General features: G+C 36.8%; 1 protein-coding gene across 1 annotated transcript; it reads right to left on the bottom strand.

The window, feature by feature from the left end:
• Window positions 1-13,023: 13,023 nt before the first annotated feature.
• On the bottom strand, window positions 13,024-15,718 carry LOC145131081 (CBS domain-containing protein CBSCBSPB5-like). The gene is made up of 7 exons (XM_079065818.1): window positions 15,644-15,718; window positions 15,419-15,554; window positions 14,889-15,235; window positions 14,749-14,823; window positions 14,058-14,231; window positions 13,590-13,675; window positions 13,024-13,198 (listed from the first exon to the last, which is right to left on the bottom strand). The coding sequence occupies exons 1-7, from the start codon at window positions 15,716-15,718 to the stop codon at window positions 13,024-13,026; spliced, it is 1,068 nt and encodes a 355-aa protein (XP_078921944.1).
• Between the last annotated feature and the right edge of the window lie 4,507 nt (window positions 15,719-20,225).

Below are 20,225 nucleotides of genomic sequence, written 5' to 3' on the forward strand. Positions count from 1 at the left end.
AGATTGTCAGTGCCGTATAGATCTATACACAAACTCACGCTCTCCCTACAAAAGACTTTGGTTATAAGTCGAGACTTGGTTGGTACTTAAGTAAGTACGTGAAGACGTCACACAAATTGCTTCAACGAGTTTACTAGTAATAAAGTGAAAACCTTTTAGTAAATTACATGTATCTTTGTAAAATAGTACCTATGTTCCATAAACTATACTTATTATAGTTTATAAGTTTGTTTCTGTATTGTAACATGAACTTTGTAAAATAGTACGTTTGTTCCATAAACTATACCTATTATAGTTTATAAGTTTGCTTCCGTTGATGTTAAAAACCGTTGCGTCTTAACATGTTTTGTAATTGTTGGTAAATTTAATAGTAACGATGTTTTACGTATTTAATAAATTTCACGCATAAATGCATAATAACGGTAAGAAAATATAATAAGCTATTTATATTTTTAAACACAAGATTTCTTGTGTTTTACTTGTATTCCCCCCCCCCCCCCCTAAAACAATTTAAAAATCGTGAAAACATAGGGGTGTGAACTCACCTCGAATGTGTGTGCTAGTTCGTATGCGAAGTGATTGCGAAGGATCCCTGGGTTAGAATACGTGAAAGTAGTCGTATCTTAATAATATTTATACACGATATCGTATTTAAATTAATGAAATAATTTGAATAATAATTTAAAGTGTTAAACAACACTAAATTATGTAAGAAATACTCACAAAAATTCTAGGAATAATTTGAAGGTGTTCTTGGGTGAAAACTTGAAGATAAGAAGGTTGTTCTTGGTCTTATTGGTGTTCTTGGTGAAAATAAGAAGATCTGGGCAAAATTCTAAGGAATATATGGGGTTTACGGATGATACTTGAGAGCAAAATGATGATGTTTACGGCCTAAAAAGGGAGAAATGAATTGGGTTTACAGCTGAATATATATATATATATATATATATATATATATATATATATATATATATATATATATATATATATATATATATATGGTTGTGTTTACGGTTCCTAATGGGCCATGACTTTGGTTTTTCGGTCCTTTAATGGGCTTTTGGCTGTGTTTTCGGTCACACAAGACCAAAAACCCTTTTCTCTTTGAATCAATGGCCGAAAACTCTAACTTGGTAAGATTCTCAAACTGTAAACCCTTGATTTCTTGAATTCTTGGACCAAAATCTAAGTGTTTCTAGTATCTTTTGACCGAAAACTACTTGTTCTAGAATCTTATGACCGAAAACTCAATTGTGGTGGGTTATTTTATGGTTTAAACTTTAATCCTTTGACTTATGTTGACATATATTCGCTTAAATCAACTTAGGTTTCAAACTACACTTAGTTATTAGCTCTATAAACATGCCCTAAAGGCTATAGATGATACAACGCAACAAGGATTACAATGTAATTTCACGTGTACTCGGTTAGGGTTTAGACCTTGCGTGATCAAAAAATTTCCGGTTGTGACACCCACATTTTTTTTATAATTTTTGAAAATGAAAGTCTGACTTCTTTGTCTGGATTCGTTGTGGGGCCAACTGTTAGCTTCTCTTTTTTACCAGCTTTTAAACACAATGGAACACACGACTTTTGTGGTTTCCTTTTATCCTTTTTTTCTCTTTAATCTTATTTTTTTTGCTTGTGAGTCGTATACACACAGAGGAGGCACTCCATATTTTTTCTTTTGTCTGAGATGCGGTAACATTACCCTGAATTATTCGCAATTGAGGACTTTGAGGGAAAAACGTAATTCAAGTGGGGGAGAATTGTAACACGCATTCCAGGTATGCATCTAAATTGAAATAGTTAATGCTTTTTAGGTGGCCACAGCATGGTCGAGTTCCACCACGGCATCGCAATTCATTTTGGGCGACGGGCTTTTGATGGACCACGACGGTGTCGTAATAGGTGCCACGGCGTGGTTGCCACTGTTGAGAGAAACCCTAAAATGTAGGGTTTACACCCTATTTAAGCATCATTAACCCCCACGACCTTTTACCCTCATCAGCCTCCATTTCCCACTCCATTCGTTTCAAACCCGAACTCCATTGGCGGTGTTTTGAGCTCGTTTTGGTGTTTGGTATCCATTGTAGAGGGAAGGAAGCCATTGGAAGGCAAGAATAGAGCTCCAAGCTTTGTAGATTTGAGTTGTACATTTCTTGAGCAACCCCCGGGAGGTATAAAGTTCTAAACTTGATTATCTTTCAAGATCTTGGTAATGTTAGAATTTATATGCTTTTAGTCCTATATTTTTGGTTTATATAAGTATGGACTACTCAAGACCAAATGAGTTGCCTTTTTGGACATTTTAGGGTGTTTGGAGTTTTAAAAATAGAATCTTGACATTTTCATTTCCCTCGTGCATGCATTAGGTGACTTGTGGCATTGTGAAATGTTAGGTTTTACGTTTTGGACACTTTATAGCCATGAAATGTCAAAAAGTTGGAAACGTTTATGACTTAGAATGTCATTTGGGATCAAAACTGAGTTTTTTACGAAAGGACTTTAGGGATTAGGAGCTTAATGTTTAAGTCATGTGGAGTTTTTGCTCTTTTTGAACTTAGAATTTGAGATCCTTACTCACTGGAGGGACTTAGAGGATAAAGCTAGAAGATTTATGTATTTAGACCGCATAATACACCATATCTGGGTTTTGGAGCCCCTGAGATCGATGAAATCGACTTATCCCATTCAGATGTTCGGTGAACAATGACCACAATGTGTTTTGGACCACCATGGCGTGGCGATTGGGCTATGGCCCGTCTGTCTTGGCGTTGTGTGGCCATGATGTGGCGGTTAGCTGTAGGTTAACTTTTGACTTTGAATTTGATCGATGACTTTGACCAAGTCGGACATAAGGATATTTTGGGTATTTTGTGTTGTATTTAAGAATTGGTCACTATTTGATGGATAGGTGACATGTAGAGCTGATATTTAGAGCCGAGACCTATTCAACTATCTGTTCAGACCGAGAGGTGAGTTTTCATCACTGTTCCTGTAGGTCGAAGGCACCAATGTCGGCCCATTAGTTTATGTATCCTGGTATATAGAATGTTGTTATGCAATAGTGATCTATAGATATGTCTGTTATTATGTTGTTTGGTTATACGATTATTTGTTACTAGATATGTGTTAATTGTTATGTAAATTTCATTATAGTATGTGGTGTTGAGACTGTACTACTTTGTGTTGTCAGTGAACAGACCAGGGCATTCCAACCAGGAGGTTGTGGGTCGGGGGTATTCCAACCAGGAGGTTATGGACCCGATATGTAATGGGCAAGCCAACTGAAAGGTTGTGGGTCAGGGCATTCCAACCGTAAGGTTGTGGGCTAGGGGTAATCCAACCATCAGGTTGTGGACCCGATATATGTTTGGTTATATGTTGTGTGGTGGTACCTTACGTTAACTCACTAAGCTTTGACTTATAGTTTTAGTTGTTATTTCAGGTGCTTCAGAGGATCGGGGGGAAATCAAAGGCGCGATCGTGCATATTCCTTCAGATTTTATGTTATTGGATTCTTGGGATACTCTGATTTTGAGTAATACTTTTGAAATAATGATTTTTTGTAAACAATTTATGGATGAATGGGTTGTTTTGAAAATATTAATTTTTTATGATTTTGAGATGTTACACCGGACCAAGACTTCTAGTAACATTAACATTGGTAACCAACTGAAATTAATCCATATATTGAAATTAACCACCAGAGAAAGGGTGATTGAATCAGAACTTTCAAAAGCAGATATTTAAAGTATTTACGAATTAAGTTAAGTTAATCTGAACTTGCAAAATCAGATAAAACCCCCAATTTTTAGTTTTTTTTCTTAGTTTAACTTTTCTCTTTTATTTTCTTAGATAGAATATTGTTCCATGTGATCGAATCCTTACTTACTCTACTTTACTGCTACGCGAGTAAGTACACTGCCAATTTGTGTTTTAACTGATTTGAATAATTAGGATTATAAATTTAAATCTTTTTAGTATATATAATAAAAAACACCAGTATTCCTATTGAACGGTGGAGAAGTAACTTGGTTGAAGAATTTTCTAGTTGTGAGACAGAGTACATCACATCATGCGGGGCGGAAAAGGAAGCAACTTGGTTGAAGAATTTCATTGGTGGTCTCGAAGTTATTCCATCAATCCAAGAACCCATTGAAATTTTCTGTGACAATAAACGTGCATTTAGTTTAACAAAAGAACCAAATAATCATCGGAGGTCTACGAACATTTTGAGAAAATACCACACATGGAGTTGAAGATGGCGAGCTCGTGGTAAATTGAGTATCATTAGAGGATAATCCCGTTGAAGCTTTTACAAAAGCGTTATGCAAAAAAAAGCACTTCGAGCATGCTAGGAGCATTGGATTAATAGATGATATTAGTTTTAGTAGTTAAACGATAGTTTGAAACAATGTAGAAAAATAAATTGGTTTTGGTTTTGGTGATTAAATAATAGAGATTTATTAATGAGTTTGTTAACAACATTCTTCAATTATTTATTCTTGTGTTTTGTTTTAGATGTTTTCTTCCTCAGTGTTAATTTATTCAAAATGCCATAATCGGTCATACTTTTGGGAGTAAGTAGTGATTTAAGACTGTCTTAGAGTATTAATAGTTTAATCATGGTGAATGGACATGGCAGATATGGTGATTGCTGCTATACTCATGAGTGATTAAATAAGGATTTTAAGTATTGGTTAAACCCACGCTTAGAGATTACCCCATGGATTCAATCACGAGTAATTCTAAGACGATAATATCTTCTATTCTTCAAACCTAGATATATAAGTTATAGTTTATAAATCTGTTGCGTAATGGTGTTACATTAATGTATCTGTAACGGGAAGTTATAAAATGTATTTCCATGTATAGAATGATGAGTAAAGGTTATTATATAGTCAAAGTTTATTCATTCCTTTTGCATATTAAAGGAAAAACGATATATTTGGGCCCCTCGATTATATGATGTTGACATTATAGTGTTGGGCCCATCCAAGAATAAATTGACGTGTTCAATTAAATGTATAATACAGTCATCATAAATCGAAAATCGGGAAATAAAATCTTGGACTATGAGATTGATTTGTATCCATGTATCGTGTCCATACGATATGTTGAACAACGAAGGAATAATTGATCACTTGTCTAAGCGCCATCGTTGGATATGATTCAGAGTTCCAGAATGGATTTGGAGAGAAAACTTTACTTGTTATTCAAAGTAAATATTTTCAATTGTAGTTGATGACTTATCCAAGTGAGATACTATTTTATTATGTATCTATGATCATAACTAACTTAGTATAACTTTATGGAATAAAAGCAAAGTTCTTTTTAGGTTGCCGTCAATAACTACAAATAGCAACGAACAAATTTAGGGGAGTTAGGAAATGATTTTTTAATTTATTATTTGATTAATAAATTAATTAGAATTAGTTAAGAATTAATTTAGAATTAATCATAATTAATTGGAATTAATTTTGGATTAATTAGAATTAATTAAACATGCAAGGGGTAAATTGCAATTGTTTAATTGTTAATCAACGAATGCATTCTAGAAACCTCCATGCTTGGACAGTTTTAGAGGGGATCTGGAAGCCACCTACAACTAATAATGATAACTTCTTTAAATAGATAAAAGTTGAATAATTTATTATTCAAATTAAGGTTTATCCTGAAGATCCACCAGCTATAAGTAACAACCCTTGTTATCCATTTTCTAACCCTAGCGTACATAAGAAAGAAATCGGAACGATTTTTTTCTCTTCCTCTCTACAAATCATTCCTAAGGTTTCTATGGCATTGAGTGTGCGCCATTAGAGGCATCCACACTATTGGTGCTAGCTTTCCAAGGAAGTCTTGAAGATTGTAGGTTGCTCTATTTGTTTATAGCAAAAGTATCTATTCTAACCTTTGTAATTTTTTATTATACCTCGATTAGATCAAAGTTTTCATAAATTGTTGATATACTAAGAAATTCCATAGATCTCCCAGTTGCATGTTCCCATAAATTAGTTTTATGATTCCGCTGCATACATCCTTTTTTTTGTAACCAAGAAAATCCATCACTTTATATCTATCCCTATCACAAACTTGTGCACAAAGTCCCGGGCCAGACCATTAATCAGATTGTCCACCAAATTTTGTCATGACCTCAAAAACTCCACTGAAATTACACCATTGATGATTAAATTCCTAATCATGCTATCTCTAACAACCAAGTGTCTAGACTTGCCATTATGCACTTAGCTATAATACTTAGCCAAAATGTCAGCACTACACAATGAATAGATATAAGAACAATCGACTTTGACCACAATGGAATCTTATAAACCAAATCCCTTAGCCATTCGGTCTCTTTACAAAATTTGGCTAACTCAACAAATTTATATTCCCTCGTTAAGTTTGTTTTGAAAGTTTACTTTTTAGATGCCCATGAAATAGCACCTCTCCAAAGAAAGAATACGCAACGAGCTCTCTACAAGAAAAGAGGCATTTCGTACTAAAATATTGTAGATTAGTTAATCAGTAGTGGATACCATCCATATAGGACTCATGAATTAGTCTTTGCTATTGTTTAGGACTGATTATAATGTTGGAATTCTTAAAAACTAACAAAAACAATATATGACTAAAATTTAGTCACTCACCCACAAGTTTAGGATTGGTGGGAAACATATTGGGGACTGAGTTTTAGTCTCGAATAGTCTCTAGCGCCAATTTTAACTTTAGAGAAAAGTTATAAGGACTGAATTTCATTCCTTGATAGAATTGTGTCAGGTTTAATTGTGTAAACAGTTTATTAGGGACTGAATTTCATTCAATAGTATAATTGAAATAAATTTTCGTACGAACAAGAAGCTTTCTAGAGACTACATTACAGTCCCTAATAAATATGCCCTATTTGATATTCGAATGCACTATTTAGGGAAAACAAATTACAAAATACCTCCCAAACAATCAAACCCTTAAAGTTTTGGAGTTTAAATTCTGGTGGTATACGAGGTGTAAATAATCATGAGATAATAATTAAATTAAACACTATATCAACTTCCTAATCCATAAGTCTTCTAAATATCCCGAAGCATTTCTTTCTCCAATTATTCAATTAAACTTCAAATCTAAACATATATTAAAAATCCCATACACAATGTAAAAATCCTAGTGAGCATTATCAGGGTATACACCTTATGGTACTGTATGAAGATTCATCACACCCATACACAATGTAAAAATCCCAAAAATCATTCAAAAACTCGTTAACTTTATGAAACATATACATTGCGGAAAGTCTTTGTAAAAATCAAAATTACACTATAGAAACCACCATAAACCCGATAAACATCAGAAATAGAACCAATACAACTATTGTAATTCATGATATAAAACTAAAGCCAAAATCCATCACTTCTACTCTCACAATACAAAGGCCCTTTATATGTAAAGGAAATCCAAAGGAAATCCTGAGGGAAAAGTTGGTAACTTGTAGCATAAACAAAGTAGTTGCATCACAGTCAAAACTCGTCTGGAGACCTCAAACAAATATTTCGGGAACGTGCAACCAACACGCATGAAACCAACATATAGGTTTACAAAGCCTATCCCCTTATGAAAGATTGTATAGACTGCCAGTCAAAACTCACAAGTCTCAGAATCAATCTAAAGTGGATGCTCATGATTAAAGCTAAATTCAAAACAAGAAGCCCCCCCCCCCCCACCAAATTTAAAAATAACAATGTAGAAATAATTTCCTGAATGCAACAAGTATAATTTATTACATAAAGTATATGACATAAATATTTAAAGATATCATATCTTAAAGATGAAAAAATAAAAATTACAATAAGGTTTTACGGGACATGTGTTCTTCAATAATTAACTCACATTACTTGTTGTAGACACAAAATTCAACAGCTTACGCATCATCGTCTTTAGAATAACGAGAATACGGTATCCATTAATAAGGAAAAGATCCATCCAACGGCAGATAAAGTAATTCATTATCCTCGCTATTTTCTATAACAAGAAAATCTAAACACACACCTGTACGCATAATTTAAATCACACGATTAGAAGGTTCACCAAAGACAAATATATAGTTTTTTTTCAAAGTTACATACTTTTCACAATCTCTTCCATGGTTTCCACAGGAAGATAATCACAAGACACCCATATTCGGTTTTTTTTTCATCACCTTCGATACAGATGTTTTCTGAATATCAATTGCACTAGCAATGACTTCTGCTACAATATCCTTTAAACACCAAAAAGGATAGTTAGTGAAACTGGTGGAATAATCACTATTGGGTTGATTTTAAATTAATGTGAAGATTGAAGAGAAACCTTTTTTGTCAATATACCCATCAATAACCCATTTGAGTTGGTGAGTACTACAACCTCAAATTTTCCAGCAGCCATCTGACAACATGCTTCATAGATTGTTGTTGTTCCAGGTACCATCAGGGCATGCTCTAGAGGCATCTGCTTCATTGTCATGTTAGGATCGAGACACTAACACGAAACTCTCTCTCTCAGCTCACAAATTATAGAAAAACAAGAACACAATGATTTATAGTGGTTTGGTCGAATTTCTGACCTACGTCCACTCTTGGTAACTAGGAATATATTCTATTGATCTTGGTACACCGTTTACAAATACATATGATTACTATATATAGAGATTGAAATTGCAAGTTGTCAAAAGTAGCTGCTAATCATGATCCGTGAAACATGGTGCCATGATTTCTTGCATGTTTTCTGCCTTTACTTTTGTCTGCCACTAAACAAGTGGCTTCACCACTCAACAATCTCCCACTTGAAGCCACGGAACAATTTTCACCTGTGCTTCAACTGTGCATTTGTATTTCTGTAAAACGATTTTGACCTTGACTCCATCCTAATTACCCGGCCTTCTCTTCAATTATCCTGAAGGCCAGTTGAAGCTATGCAAAGCTTCAACTTTTCTAAGGTGACAACCTTAGTCAACATATCAGCTGGATTTTCAGTTCCTTTGATCTTACTCAACTTCAGAGTGCCATCATTAATTCTTTCTCTGATGAAGTGATATCTCAGCTGTATGTGCTTTGTCTTCGAATGGAAGACGGGATTCTTTGCAAGATGAATTGCACTTTGATTGTGACAAAATAATGCACAATCATCTTGTTCTTTGCCAAGTTCGTTGAGAAAATTCTTCAACCATATAAGCTCTTTGCTTGCTTCAGCAACTGCCATATACTCTGCTTCTGTGGTTGAAAGGGCAACACTTTTCTGTAGTTTGGACATCCAACTTACTGCAGTGCCGCCCACTGTAAAGACATACCCTGTGGTGCTTTTGTATGAATCTTTACAACCACCAAGATCTGCATCTACATAACCATTCAGAACTACGTCTTTTCCCTTAAAATTTAATGTCGTCTTTGAAGTCCCTTTCAAGTATCTCAACAACCATTTAACTGCTTCCCAATGTTCTCTTCCCGGATTGGACATGAATCTACTAACAACTCCCACTGCATGAGCTATATCTGGTCTCGTGCATACCATTGCATACATGAGGCTACCAACTGCGGATGCATAAGGAACTTTAGCCATTTCTTTCTTGTCTTCATCTGATTTGGGTGACTGAGCTTTAGAAAGCTTAAAATGACTTCCCAAAGGTGTGCTTCTGATCTTGGCATCTTTAAGGCTGAATTTCTCTAATACTTTCTCAAGGTACTTTTCTTGAGATAGTGTTAAAGAACCATCTTTGTTTCTGAATATACTCATCCCGAGTATTTGGTTTGCAGCTCCCAAGTCTTTCATTTCGAACTCTCCAGACATCTGTTTCTTCAACTTCTTGATCTCTGACATGTCTGAACCGGCAATCAACATATCATCTACATAGAGTAGTAGAATGATATAAGAACCCTTAAACTTCTTGATGTAACAATAATGATCATTGTCACATCTCTTGTAACCAACTTTTCTCATGAAGTTATCGAACTTCAAATACCATTGTCTGGGTGCTTGTTTCAGACGATACAAACTCTTCTTCAATTTACACACCAAGTTTCCTTTGCCTTTATCCTGAAAACCCTCTGGTTGTGTCATGTAAATGTCTTCATCTAGGTCACCGTGTAGAAAAGCTGTCTTGACATCTAGTTGCTCTAGATGCAAACTTTCTGCTGCTACAATACTGAGAACAAGTCTGATAGTGGTCATCTTCACTACTAGAGAGAATATTTCATTGAAATCAATTCCTTCTTTCTGTTGAAAGCCCTTGACTACTAATCTTGCTTTGTACCGTTTGGTACCATCATGTTCATCCTTGACCCTGAAAACCCATTTATTCTGAAGAGCCTTCTTCCCAACTGGAAGCTTTGTTAAGTGTCATGTGTTGTTCTTCTCAAGCGACTTCATTTCATCTTTCATTTCTAGCTCCCACTGCAATGAATCTTTCAACCCTATAGCTTCAGAGTAACACTGGGGTTCACCGTTTTCTGTCAAAAGAATGTAGTTGACAGATGGTGAGTATTTGTTTGGTGGTCTTGTGACTCTGGAAGATCTTCTTAGTTGAACTTGAGGTGTGACTGGGGACTCTGGAGTTGGAGGACTGGTTTCTTCATCTTCAGAATCATTACTGGAATTATCCCCTGAGCTCCCACTGTCAGTTGAATCATCCCCAGATTCAGGGATTTCGACTGGAGCTTCTTTCTTCTTTTCAACACCTTCAAACTCAACATACTCCTTCTGATCTTCTGGACTTTTGTTGTTTCTGTCTTTGTATAACTAGGCTTCGTTAAAGGTGACATTCTTGCTTCGGATTATCTTCTGCTCTCACTATCTCAAAGCCTGTAACCCATTTCGTCCGACCCATAACCAATGAATGTACACTTCTTGGTCTTTGAATCAAGTTTATCCCTGTCACCATCTTTTAACAAACTGTAAGCAGTACAACCAAATACTTTCAGGTGTTTGAGACTTACTTCCTTCCCTTGCCACATTTCTTCTGGTAATTTAAAATCCAAGGGAACACACGGTGAACGGTTGATCAAGTAGGCTGCAGTATTAACTGCATCAGCCCAAAATGTCTTAGGTAAACCAAAATTCAACCTCATGCTTCTAGCCCTTTCATTCAGAGTTTTATTCATTCTTTCAGCTACACCATTCTGCTGAGGGGTTCCTGGGACCGTCTTGATCATCTTTATCCCTTGCTTGGCACAATAGTCAACAAACTCCTTGCTTATGTATTCACCACCATTATCCGACTTCAGGCATTTTACCTTCAAATCAGTTTCATTTTCAACAGCAGATTTCCATATCTTAAAAGTATCAAATACATCAGATTTATTTTTAAGAAAATAGACCCATACCTTGCGTGTTGAATCATCGATAAAGGTTACATAGTAGTTTTTGCCTCCTACAGATGAAACTGGTGTTGGTCCAAATACATCCGAGTGAACAAGCTCCAACTTCTGAGCTTTCGGTGTCTTCCCCATTTTTACAAAAGTAACCCGCTTTTGTTTCCCGAGAACACAAGATTCACAAAATTCAGTTTCGACTTTCTTCAAGTCTGGAAACTTTCCTTTCTGAGCCAACATCTTCAATCCCTTATCGCTCATGTGTCCGAGTCGTTGGTGGCATAAATTAGATGGACTCGGATTGGTGGTTACGGCATGAACACCATCACCAGGTATCTCTACCATGTATAGAGTGCCTTTCTTCTTTCCTTTGGCAATCACCAAGTTGCCTTTGATCACTTTCCATTGTCCACCCCCAAAGTGAACATCAAGTCCTTCATCATCCAACTTACCAACTGAAATCAACTTTCTCCTTAAGTTTGGGATAACCCTGACATCTTTCAATGTCCAGGTGGTTCCCATGGAGGTCTTCAAATCTACGTCTCCTATACCCGTAATATCAAGCACTTGATCATCGGCCAAACTAACTTTGCCAAAGTCACCTGTTTGTAGGTTCTTGACCATATCTGGGCATGAGACAGCATGGAAAGAAGCACCCGAATCCATAATCCAGGATTCCATTGAATTCTCAACACAACATATGAGAAAATCTCCCGATTCTTCAGAGGATACATTGTGTACTTCTTTCTTTTCAGCTTGTGGTTTTGGACATTGGTTTCTAAAGTGACCTTTTTCTTTGCAATTCCAACATTCAATATCTTTTCGGTTCTTGGACTGCCCCCTTTTTCTAGACTTTGATCTGCCTCGACTACGTCCTCTTTCGTTTCTTCTTCCTCTACTTTCTGTATGCAATAAAGAACTAGAACTAGAACTAGAAGTCTCACCATTGCTTCTCCGTCTGATATCTTCATTTACAATCAAGTCACGAATACTCTCAAAAGTGAGTTTAATAGTGCCGAATGCACTACTAACAGCTGTGACGGTGCCTGACCAACTATCGGGCAAAGATGATAAAAGGAGGAGCGCTTGTACTTCATCTTCAAACTTTATTGCAACTGAGGCTAAACGAGAGATAATCGAGTTAAACTCGTTTATGTGAGCGGTAACTGACATGCCTTCCTTCATTTTGGTGTTAACCAATTGTTTGACGAGGAACACTTTGTTGGAAGCGGACGACTTCTCGTACATGTTGGACAAAGCCTTAAATACTCCATAAGTAGTTGTTTCATTAACAATGTTATACGCAACACTCTTTGCCAATGAAAGCCTAACTACACCCAAGGCTTGTCGATCCAACAACTTCCATTCTTCATCATACATGTCATCCGGTTGTTTGCCCAACATAGGCAAATGCAAACTTTTCTGATACAACATATCTTCAATTTGCATCTTCCAAAATCCATAATCGGTTCCATCAAACTTGTCAATTTTGATTTACCATCTTCTGCCATTTTAGCAATTTTCTGAAAGAACAGGGACCTGTCTTGCAATTTTCTGAAACTTCAAGGACCTGTCTTGCAATTTTCTGGAACTTCAGGACCTGTATTTGCAATTTTCTGAAACTTCAGGGACCAAATCTGAGTTTTTCAAATTCTGCTACAGTGACGCTATAGTGTCGCTACAGTGTCGTCTTCTCCGGCAGGTCTCCGGCGTACAGTGTCGTCTTCTCCGGCAATGCTCCGGCGTACAGTGTCGTCTTCTCCGGCAAGGCTCCGGCGCTACAGTGTCGTCTTCTCCGGCGAACTGGTTTTCGGTCACTATTCCGGCGAACCTTTGACTGGCGATTTGGACGTCTTCCGGTGGTCGAAAAATTCAGAAAAAAATATTTTCGGAATCTTCGGAACGAGACCTTTCCAACGGTATACACCAAAATCGTTTTTGACGAAAACAAATTTCGACCAAAAAACTGAAAGCACCTTCTGGAGCTAAACCAACGCTCTGATACTACTTGTTAGGATCGAGACACTAACACGAAACTCTCTCTCTCAGCTCACAAATTATAGAAAAACAAGAACACAATGATTTATAGTGGTTCGGTCGAATTTCTGACCTACGTCCACTCTTGGTAACTAGGAATATATTCTATTGATCTTGGTACACCGTTTACAAATACATATGATTACTATATATAGAGATTGAAATTGCAAGTTGTCAAAAGTAGCTGCTAATCATGATCCGTGAAACATGATGCCATGATTTCTTGCATGTTTTCTGCCTTTACTTTTGTCTGCCACTAAACATGTGGCTTCACCACTCAACATGTCAGACCCCTGTTTAAATGCACGTCAATAGTTAAACATCATTATTTTGGAATTATAGTTAATTGAGTTTCGGATGTTCAAATTTAGGAGCGCTCTTCTCTAGAGAAATAACATTGCTCTTCTGAAAAAGTCAAAGAAATTATTGTTTAAAAAAGGGTCCATTCTAAAACAGGTAAGAAAGGCACATTTGTGCATTTTAATTTCTTGTGTTTATCAAAAATTTATCATTCTTATAAGGTGTTATACTTTATTTGCAAGAATGTTGGTTTGGTGGCAACAAATATAAAAAAGGTAAATACTACCTCGGAGCAAATCCTCGTGCTGCAGCTTCTATAACTTTCTCGTATTTAGTAAGATATGACATCCCCATATTATAAAATAAACCAATTACCTTGCCATTCTTCTGAGTAACAGGTAACTGTGTAAATCTTTTATCTTCCATCTTTTTAAGTGCATGCACAAAGAGTGTATCAGACATCACACAAGATGGGTTCTCTGACATCACCTTTGAGATAGGTGTGTTCACCAAATCAATCTCAGAAGCAATCACTGTTTTTACAATATCCTTCAAACAACAAAATGGTTAATCAACCTTCTTCAACATGGTAATGTTATTTTATCCTACATTGGTAGGATAAAGTCTTATAAATGGCTATATATGTTGCAGCGTCCCCTCTCTCCATAAGGGCTCTTTTTGAGAAATAATAGCGGGCTCCACATTATTTACATGGTATCAGAGCGAGGGTCTTGCACCCCCGTAGCTTAGCACAACCCTATATATCTTATCGAGCCTCCGACTTTGAGTGGGGGTGTTAGTGTATCTCACATCAGTACGACACGGTCTTATAAGTGACTATATATGTTGGAGTCTTTTATCTCTATATAAGAGCTTTTTTGGAGAGACAATATTAGGCTCCACATATATTTATATATACACGTGGAGTCCAATATTATTTCTCAAAAAAAACACGTTTGAAGAGATGGGAGGCTCCAACATATATAACCACTTAGAAAACTGTGTCACACCAATGTCTGATACATTAATAGGTAAATGATGGCTTGACATAAAATTTAAGACAAACCTTGTATGTTAGTATCCCAGTTGGTAACCCATTTGAGTCGGTGACTACAAGAACATCAGCACTATGAGCAGCCATCTGACAACAAGCTTCATAAATAGTTGTGGAGCATGAGTTTCATCCCACTCGCCATTGCCATTAACACTTGAAAGTGGTTCACTTGATTGCTTCGGGTGACGTGGCACAACTGTAGGGACGACTAATTTATAATAAGGATCAACGTCGGGATATGGTGAATTGGACACGTGCACAAAAGGTGTAAGACCAGGACCATCTGTTTCAAAGCAATCGACATTTCCATTCACACCTGGAAGTGGTTTACTTGATTGCTGTGGGGGATCTACAGATGTATGTTGTGGAGCATCTAGAAGCTTATGTTTTTTAGTAGTCGTTCTTGTATTGGGGAGAACACCACCCTGTATACTCACTGAATGGTAAATAAAACCATCATATTCACCATTCTCTCGAACAAGCAAATGTGTACCTTGTCCTGCATTCATAGTTTAAATCACATGATTAGAAAGTACAACAACGGCAACGTTAATAACCTATTTATACCAAGTCAAAACGAATTCGACTCAAACACAAAAAATTGTAAAGGAAACTAATAAGAAAGAACTAATAACCAACTGAAACAAAAATGAACATGGAATTTTTCCAACTGGATACAAACCTTGCAGTACAATCTTTGGCAGGACATTCTCGGGAAGAGTATCATAGGACACAAAAATTGGCTTCTTGCTCATCACCTTTGACACAGGTGTGTTTACAATATCGATACCATAAGGAATGATTCTTGATACAATATCCTTCAAATACGAAAATACGTAGTTAGGGAAACTGATGGAGCAATCAACGATGGATTGGTTTTAAATTCATGTTGAGATTAAAGACAAACCTTTTTTGTCAATATACCACTGAATATCACATTTGAGCCAGTGAGTACCACAGCATCATTTCCATGAGCAAGCATCTCACAGCAGGCGTCTTATATAGTTTCGGTTTCAGGTATAATCATCGCATTGTCTGGAGGCAATTCCACCACGGTTAAAGCCCTGTTCCGAAGCACAGCATGTAAAATATATTATTTTAAAACACGGTTAATTGAGTTAATTTTTCAAGAACGAGAAAATATCTTTAGCAAAAATGAGCCATTTTAGACAAAGTAATTAATAATAATAATAATAATAATAATAATAATAATAATAATAATAATAATAATAATAATAGTACGTGTTTTTTTCATTCATAGATTTCTTGTTTATCCAAAAATACTCATCCTTATAAAGTGTAATAATACTTTCTTTTGAAAAAATGATGTTTTACTTCAAAAAAAAAGGTAAATGCTACCTCTGTGTGACTCTTTGCACTGCAGCTTCTACAACCTTGTCGTAATTTTCAGCTATTGTTTCAGTATTTGCGGTTTCATCAAATAAACATAAAAGCAGGTGAAGTAAACCAATAACCTTGCCATTCTCTACCACAGGTAACTGTCTAAATTGTTCTGCATATGCATAAATTAATTCACAGGATTAATTAGAAGGTTCAGCAAATTAACACCAACAATCGACATACAATTCATCCTAAATACTGTTACCAACCTTTCACCATGTAATTCAGGGCTTCCACTACAAGAGTATCAGACAAAACGAAAATTGGGTTCTCTGTCATCACCTTTGACACAGGTGTGTTGACCAAATCAATCTTCATGAGCACTAACCCTTGTAGCAATATCCTTTAAAAGCCAGAAAGGTAATTAACTTTCTGTAAATTAATCGGTAAATGTGTGGGGGATTATAAATTCATGACAAACCTTGTTCGTCAATACCCCAGTGAGAAACGCATCTGAGTTAGTAAGTACAAGAACATCAGCTCTTTGAGCAGCCATCTGACAGCAGGCTTCATAAATACTTGTGGTTTCAAGTACTATCAACGCCTCTGATAGAGGCAATTGCTTCACTGTCTTGCTCCTGTTCGAATTCATGTCATTATTTTGGAAATCAAATAGTTACTACTTCATTTTGGAAGTACCTTATCTAGTATAGAGATTGTAAAAAACACAGATAAATATATCAAAATATCTCTTTGATTTATAATTGGAAATATCACTCAAAAACCAATTGGTTTACAATGTGTTTTGTGTTGCTCTGCATATTCATAACTCGATATATGCTATATATATATATATATATATATATATATATATATATATATATATATATATATATATAAGCTGGAGTAAGCTTATAATATTAAACAAGTAAAGAGACCCAACCACTCTTTGATGATGTCCCCTACTTTGTTCCAGAAATTGTGTTAGCTTTTAGGAGTGGAAGACAGGAGTGGAGGGATTAAGGAATTAAGATTCCAACAATCACCCCCGAATCTCTAAGTCCTTCTAGAGATGTCTTCAATCCCGATCAAGTCCCGCATTGTCTTGAACTTGGTTCGAGCCAATGGTTTTGTGAGAATGTCTGCCTTTTGTTCTTCACCTGGAATGTACTTCACCTCCACTTGTTCCTTTTCAACACACTTACGAATGAAGTGAAACCTAGTGTGAATGTGTTTACTTCTTCCGTGAAAAACGGGATTCTTTGTTAGTTCGATAGCCGACTTGTTATCAACTCTAAGAACCACCTTCTCTTGCGTTTTGTTCAAGATTTCTCCCAGCAAATCTTGAAGCCATATTGCTTGACATGCAGCCGCAGTGGCTGCCATGAACTCTGCCTCACAAGATGATAAAGCAACAGTATCTTGCTTTTGCGAACACCATGTTATTGGAGACAACCCATAGTAGAAAATATGACCAGTTGTGCTTCTTCCGTCATCTGGATCAACATTATGACTACTATCACTGTAACCAATTATTCGCTTTTGTCCCATCCTCTCGTACTTGATTCCGTATCCCGTTGTTCCTCGTAAATACCTTAGGATGTGTTTGATTGCAACACCATGTGATTCTCTTGGATATTGCATGTATCGACTAACAACTCCAACCGCATATGCCATATCGGGTCTTGTCTGCAAGAGATATCTAAGGCATCCTACCAACTTTCGGTATTGTGTCGGGTCGATTTCGGGTTCATCTTCGGCCTTCGACATTTTGGTTCCTGGATCCATGGGAATGTGGGTAGGATTGCAATCATGTAAACCGGCTTCCTTCAGAATGCGTTGTGCATACGCTTCTTGGTTTATTGTAATCTCCGATTCATCCTGTTTGACTTCAATGCCCAGGTAGTAAGTTAATCTTCCAAGATCAGACATCTCGAAGTTCTTGGACATTTCAAATTTGAACCTTTTGATCATGCTCAAATTTGTACCTGTGACAAACAAATCATCAACATAGATTGCTAAAATTAGCAAGTTGGATCCTTCGTTCTTCCGGTACACCGATGGTTCTTTCATGCACTTGTGAAATTTCATTCCTTTCAAAATCCCATCAAGTTTCGTATTCCATGCTCTCGGTGCTTGTCTAAGACCATATAGTGCTTTTGAAAGACGGTACACCTTGTGCTCGTCGCCTTTCCTTATGTAGCCTTCCGGTTGATACACATAGACGGTTTCTCTCAACTCTCCATGTAAGAAAGCCATCTTGACATCCAAGTGGTGAAGCTCCCATCCATTGGTAGCGGCTAAGGCAATGAGAAACCGTATGGTTTCGATGCGAGCTACCGGAGCAAATACTTCTTGAAAGTCAATACCAGGTTGTTGTACGTACCCTTTGAGTCCAATGGGCTTCACCCCCATAGGTTTGTTTACGAGAGACCAAGTATTGTTCTTGTTGATCGAATTGATTTCTGTATTCATGGCTTTGACCCACTCTGGTTCTTTCTTCGCCTCTTCAACCGATACCGGCTCGTCATTGGTTGCTAGGAGAAGTTCTTCAATTTCATCAACATAAAGTACATAATCTCGTAATCGAATTGGAAGCACCTTTTGTCTTGTGGGCCTTTGGTTTTGAACATTGTTCACGTTGTTGTTGATCGGACTTGGTTGCTCATTTTCTTGTACCTCCACTCCGTCTTCAATCTCGTGATCCGATTCGTTTGGTTCGTTGTTTACATCGTTTCCTTGGTTGTTGTTTGCCTCATCTTCCGGTAAATCCCATGGTACTATGAATGATCCTGGTTCTTCATTGTCAGATGTAGCTTCGTTAACCCAATTCCATCCTTTGGTTTCATTAAAAATAACGTCTCGACTTACGATTATTTTTTGTGTACCCGGGTTAAATAACCGATAGGCTTTTGTACCCGGTTCAGAACCAAGATGAACCAATGGTCTTGATCTTGCATCCAATTTTTTCACGTTTACCGGTTCAACTTTTGCATACGCTAAACACCCAAAGATGCGTACGTTCTCCAAATTGGGTTTTCTTTTATACAACTTCTCGTACGGAGTTGTATCACCAAGTACTCTTGTGTAAACACGGTTGATCAGGTTTGTGGAATGTTTTACCGCTTCTCCCCATAGGTAGTTTGGAACATGCATCGCCTTCATGATACTTCGTGTCATGTCCATAAGTGTTCTGTTTCTTCGTTCCACAATACCGTTTTGTTGTGGTGAATATGGGGCGGTAAGATGGCGTTTGATTCCATTCATATCACAAAAGGAATTAAACTCGAGCGAAGTAAACTCACCTCCTCGATCACTTCGAAACACCTTTAAAGACTTTCCGAGCTCATTCTCCGCCAAAGCTTTAAATTTTTTGAAGTGTAAAAACGCCTCATTTTTCTCTTTTAAGAGAAAAATCCACATATACCGCGAAAAATCGTCAATTAGTGTGAAAATGTACCGATTTTGACCCTTCGTTGACGGTGTTATCGGACCACATAAATCACCGTGAACTAGCTCCAATGGCCGTGTTGCTTTGTACGTCGTCATTAATGGAAATGACTTTCTTGTTTGCTTGCCCACCAAACAAGATTCACACAATTGATTTTGACTGTCAAAATGGGGTAACCCTTTGACTAGACCTTTCTTGGACATCTTTTTCATTGACTCGAAATTGATGTGTCCAAGTCTTGCATGCCAGTGCCACGTGTCTTCACTCAGTCTTGTATGAAGGCAAATAGGTACTCCAATGGGCAACTGTATTTTATAAAGGCGGTTTGGAGTTCTTTGTACCTTCATTAACAAGCAGCTGTCGGCATCATGCATTGTCAAATAGTTGTCTTTCATCCGAATATCGCACCCGACTTCGGTTGCTTGTCCGAGACTGAAAATATTATTTTTCAAATCCGGAATGAAATAAATCTCCGTTATCAATCGTTGTTGTCCCGATTTTCCTTGGAAAACAATTGAGCCTTTCCCTTTTATTTCGACACACGAATTATCACCGAATTTGACCTTTCCGGTTATTCCTTCGTCGAGTTCGGAGAAAACTGAATGATTTCCCATCATGTGATTACTCGCCCCGTTGTCCAAATACCACACATCGTTTTCTTGTGAGTTGTATCGAGACGGTATCACTTTCTCTTCGT

The sequence above is a fragment of the Lactuca virosa genome, chromosome 8, assembly GCF_052849685.1.
Source record: "Lactuca virosa cultivar CGN04683 chromosome 8, Lactuca_virosa_CGN04683_v6, whole genome shotgun sequence".
NCBI classification, from domain to species: domain Eukaryota; kingdom Viridiplantae; phylum Streptophyta; class Magnoliopsida; order Asterales; family Asteraceae; genus Lactuca; species Lactuca virosa.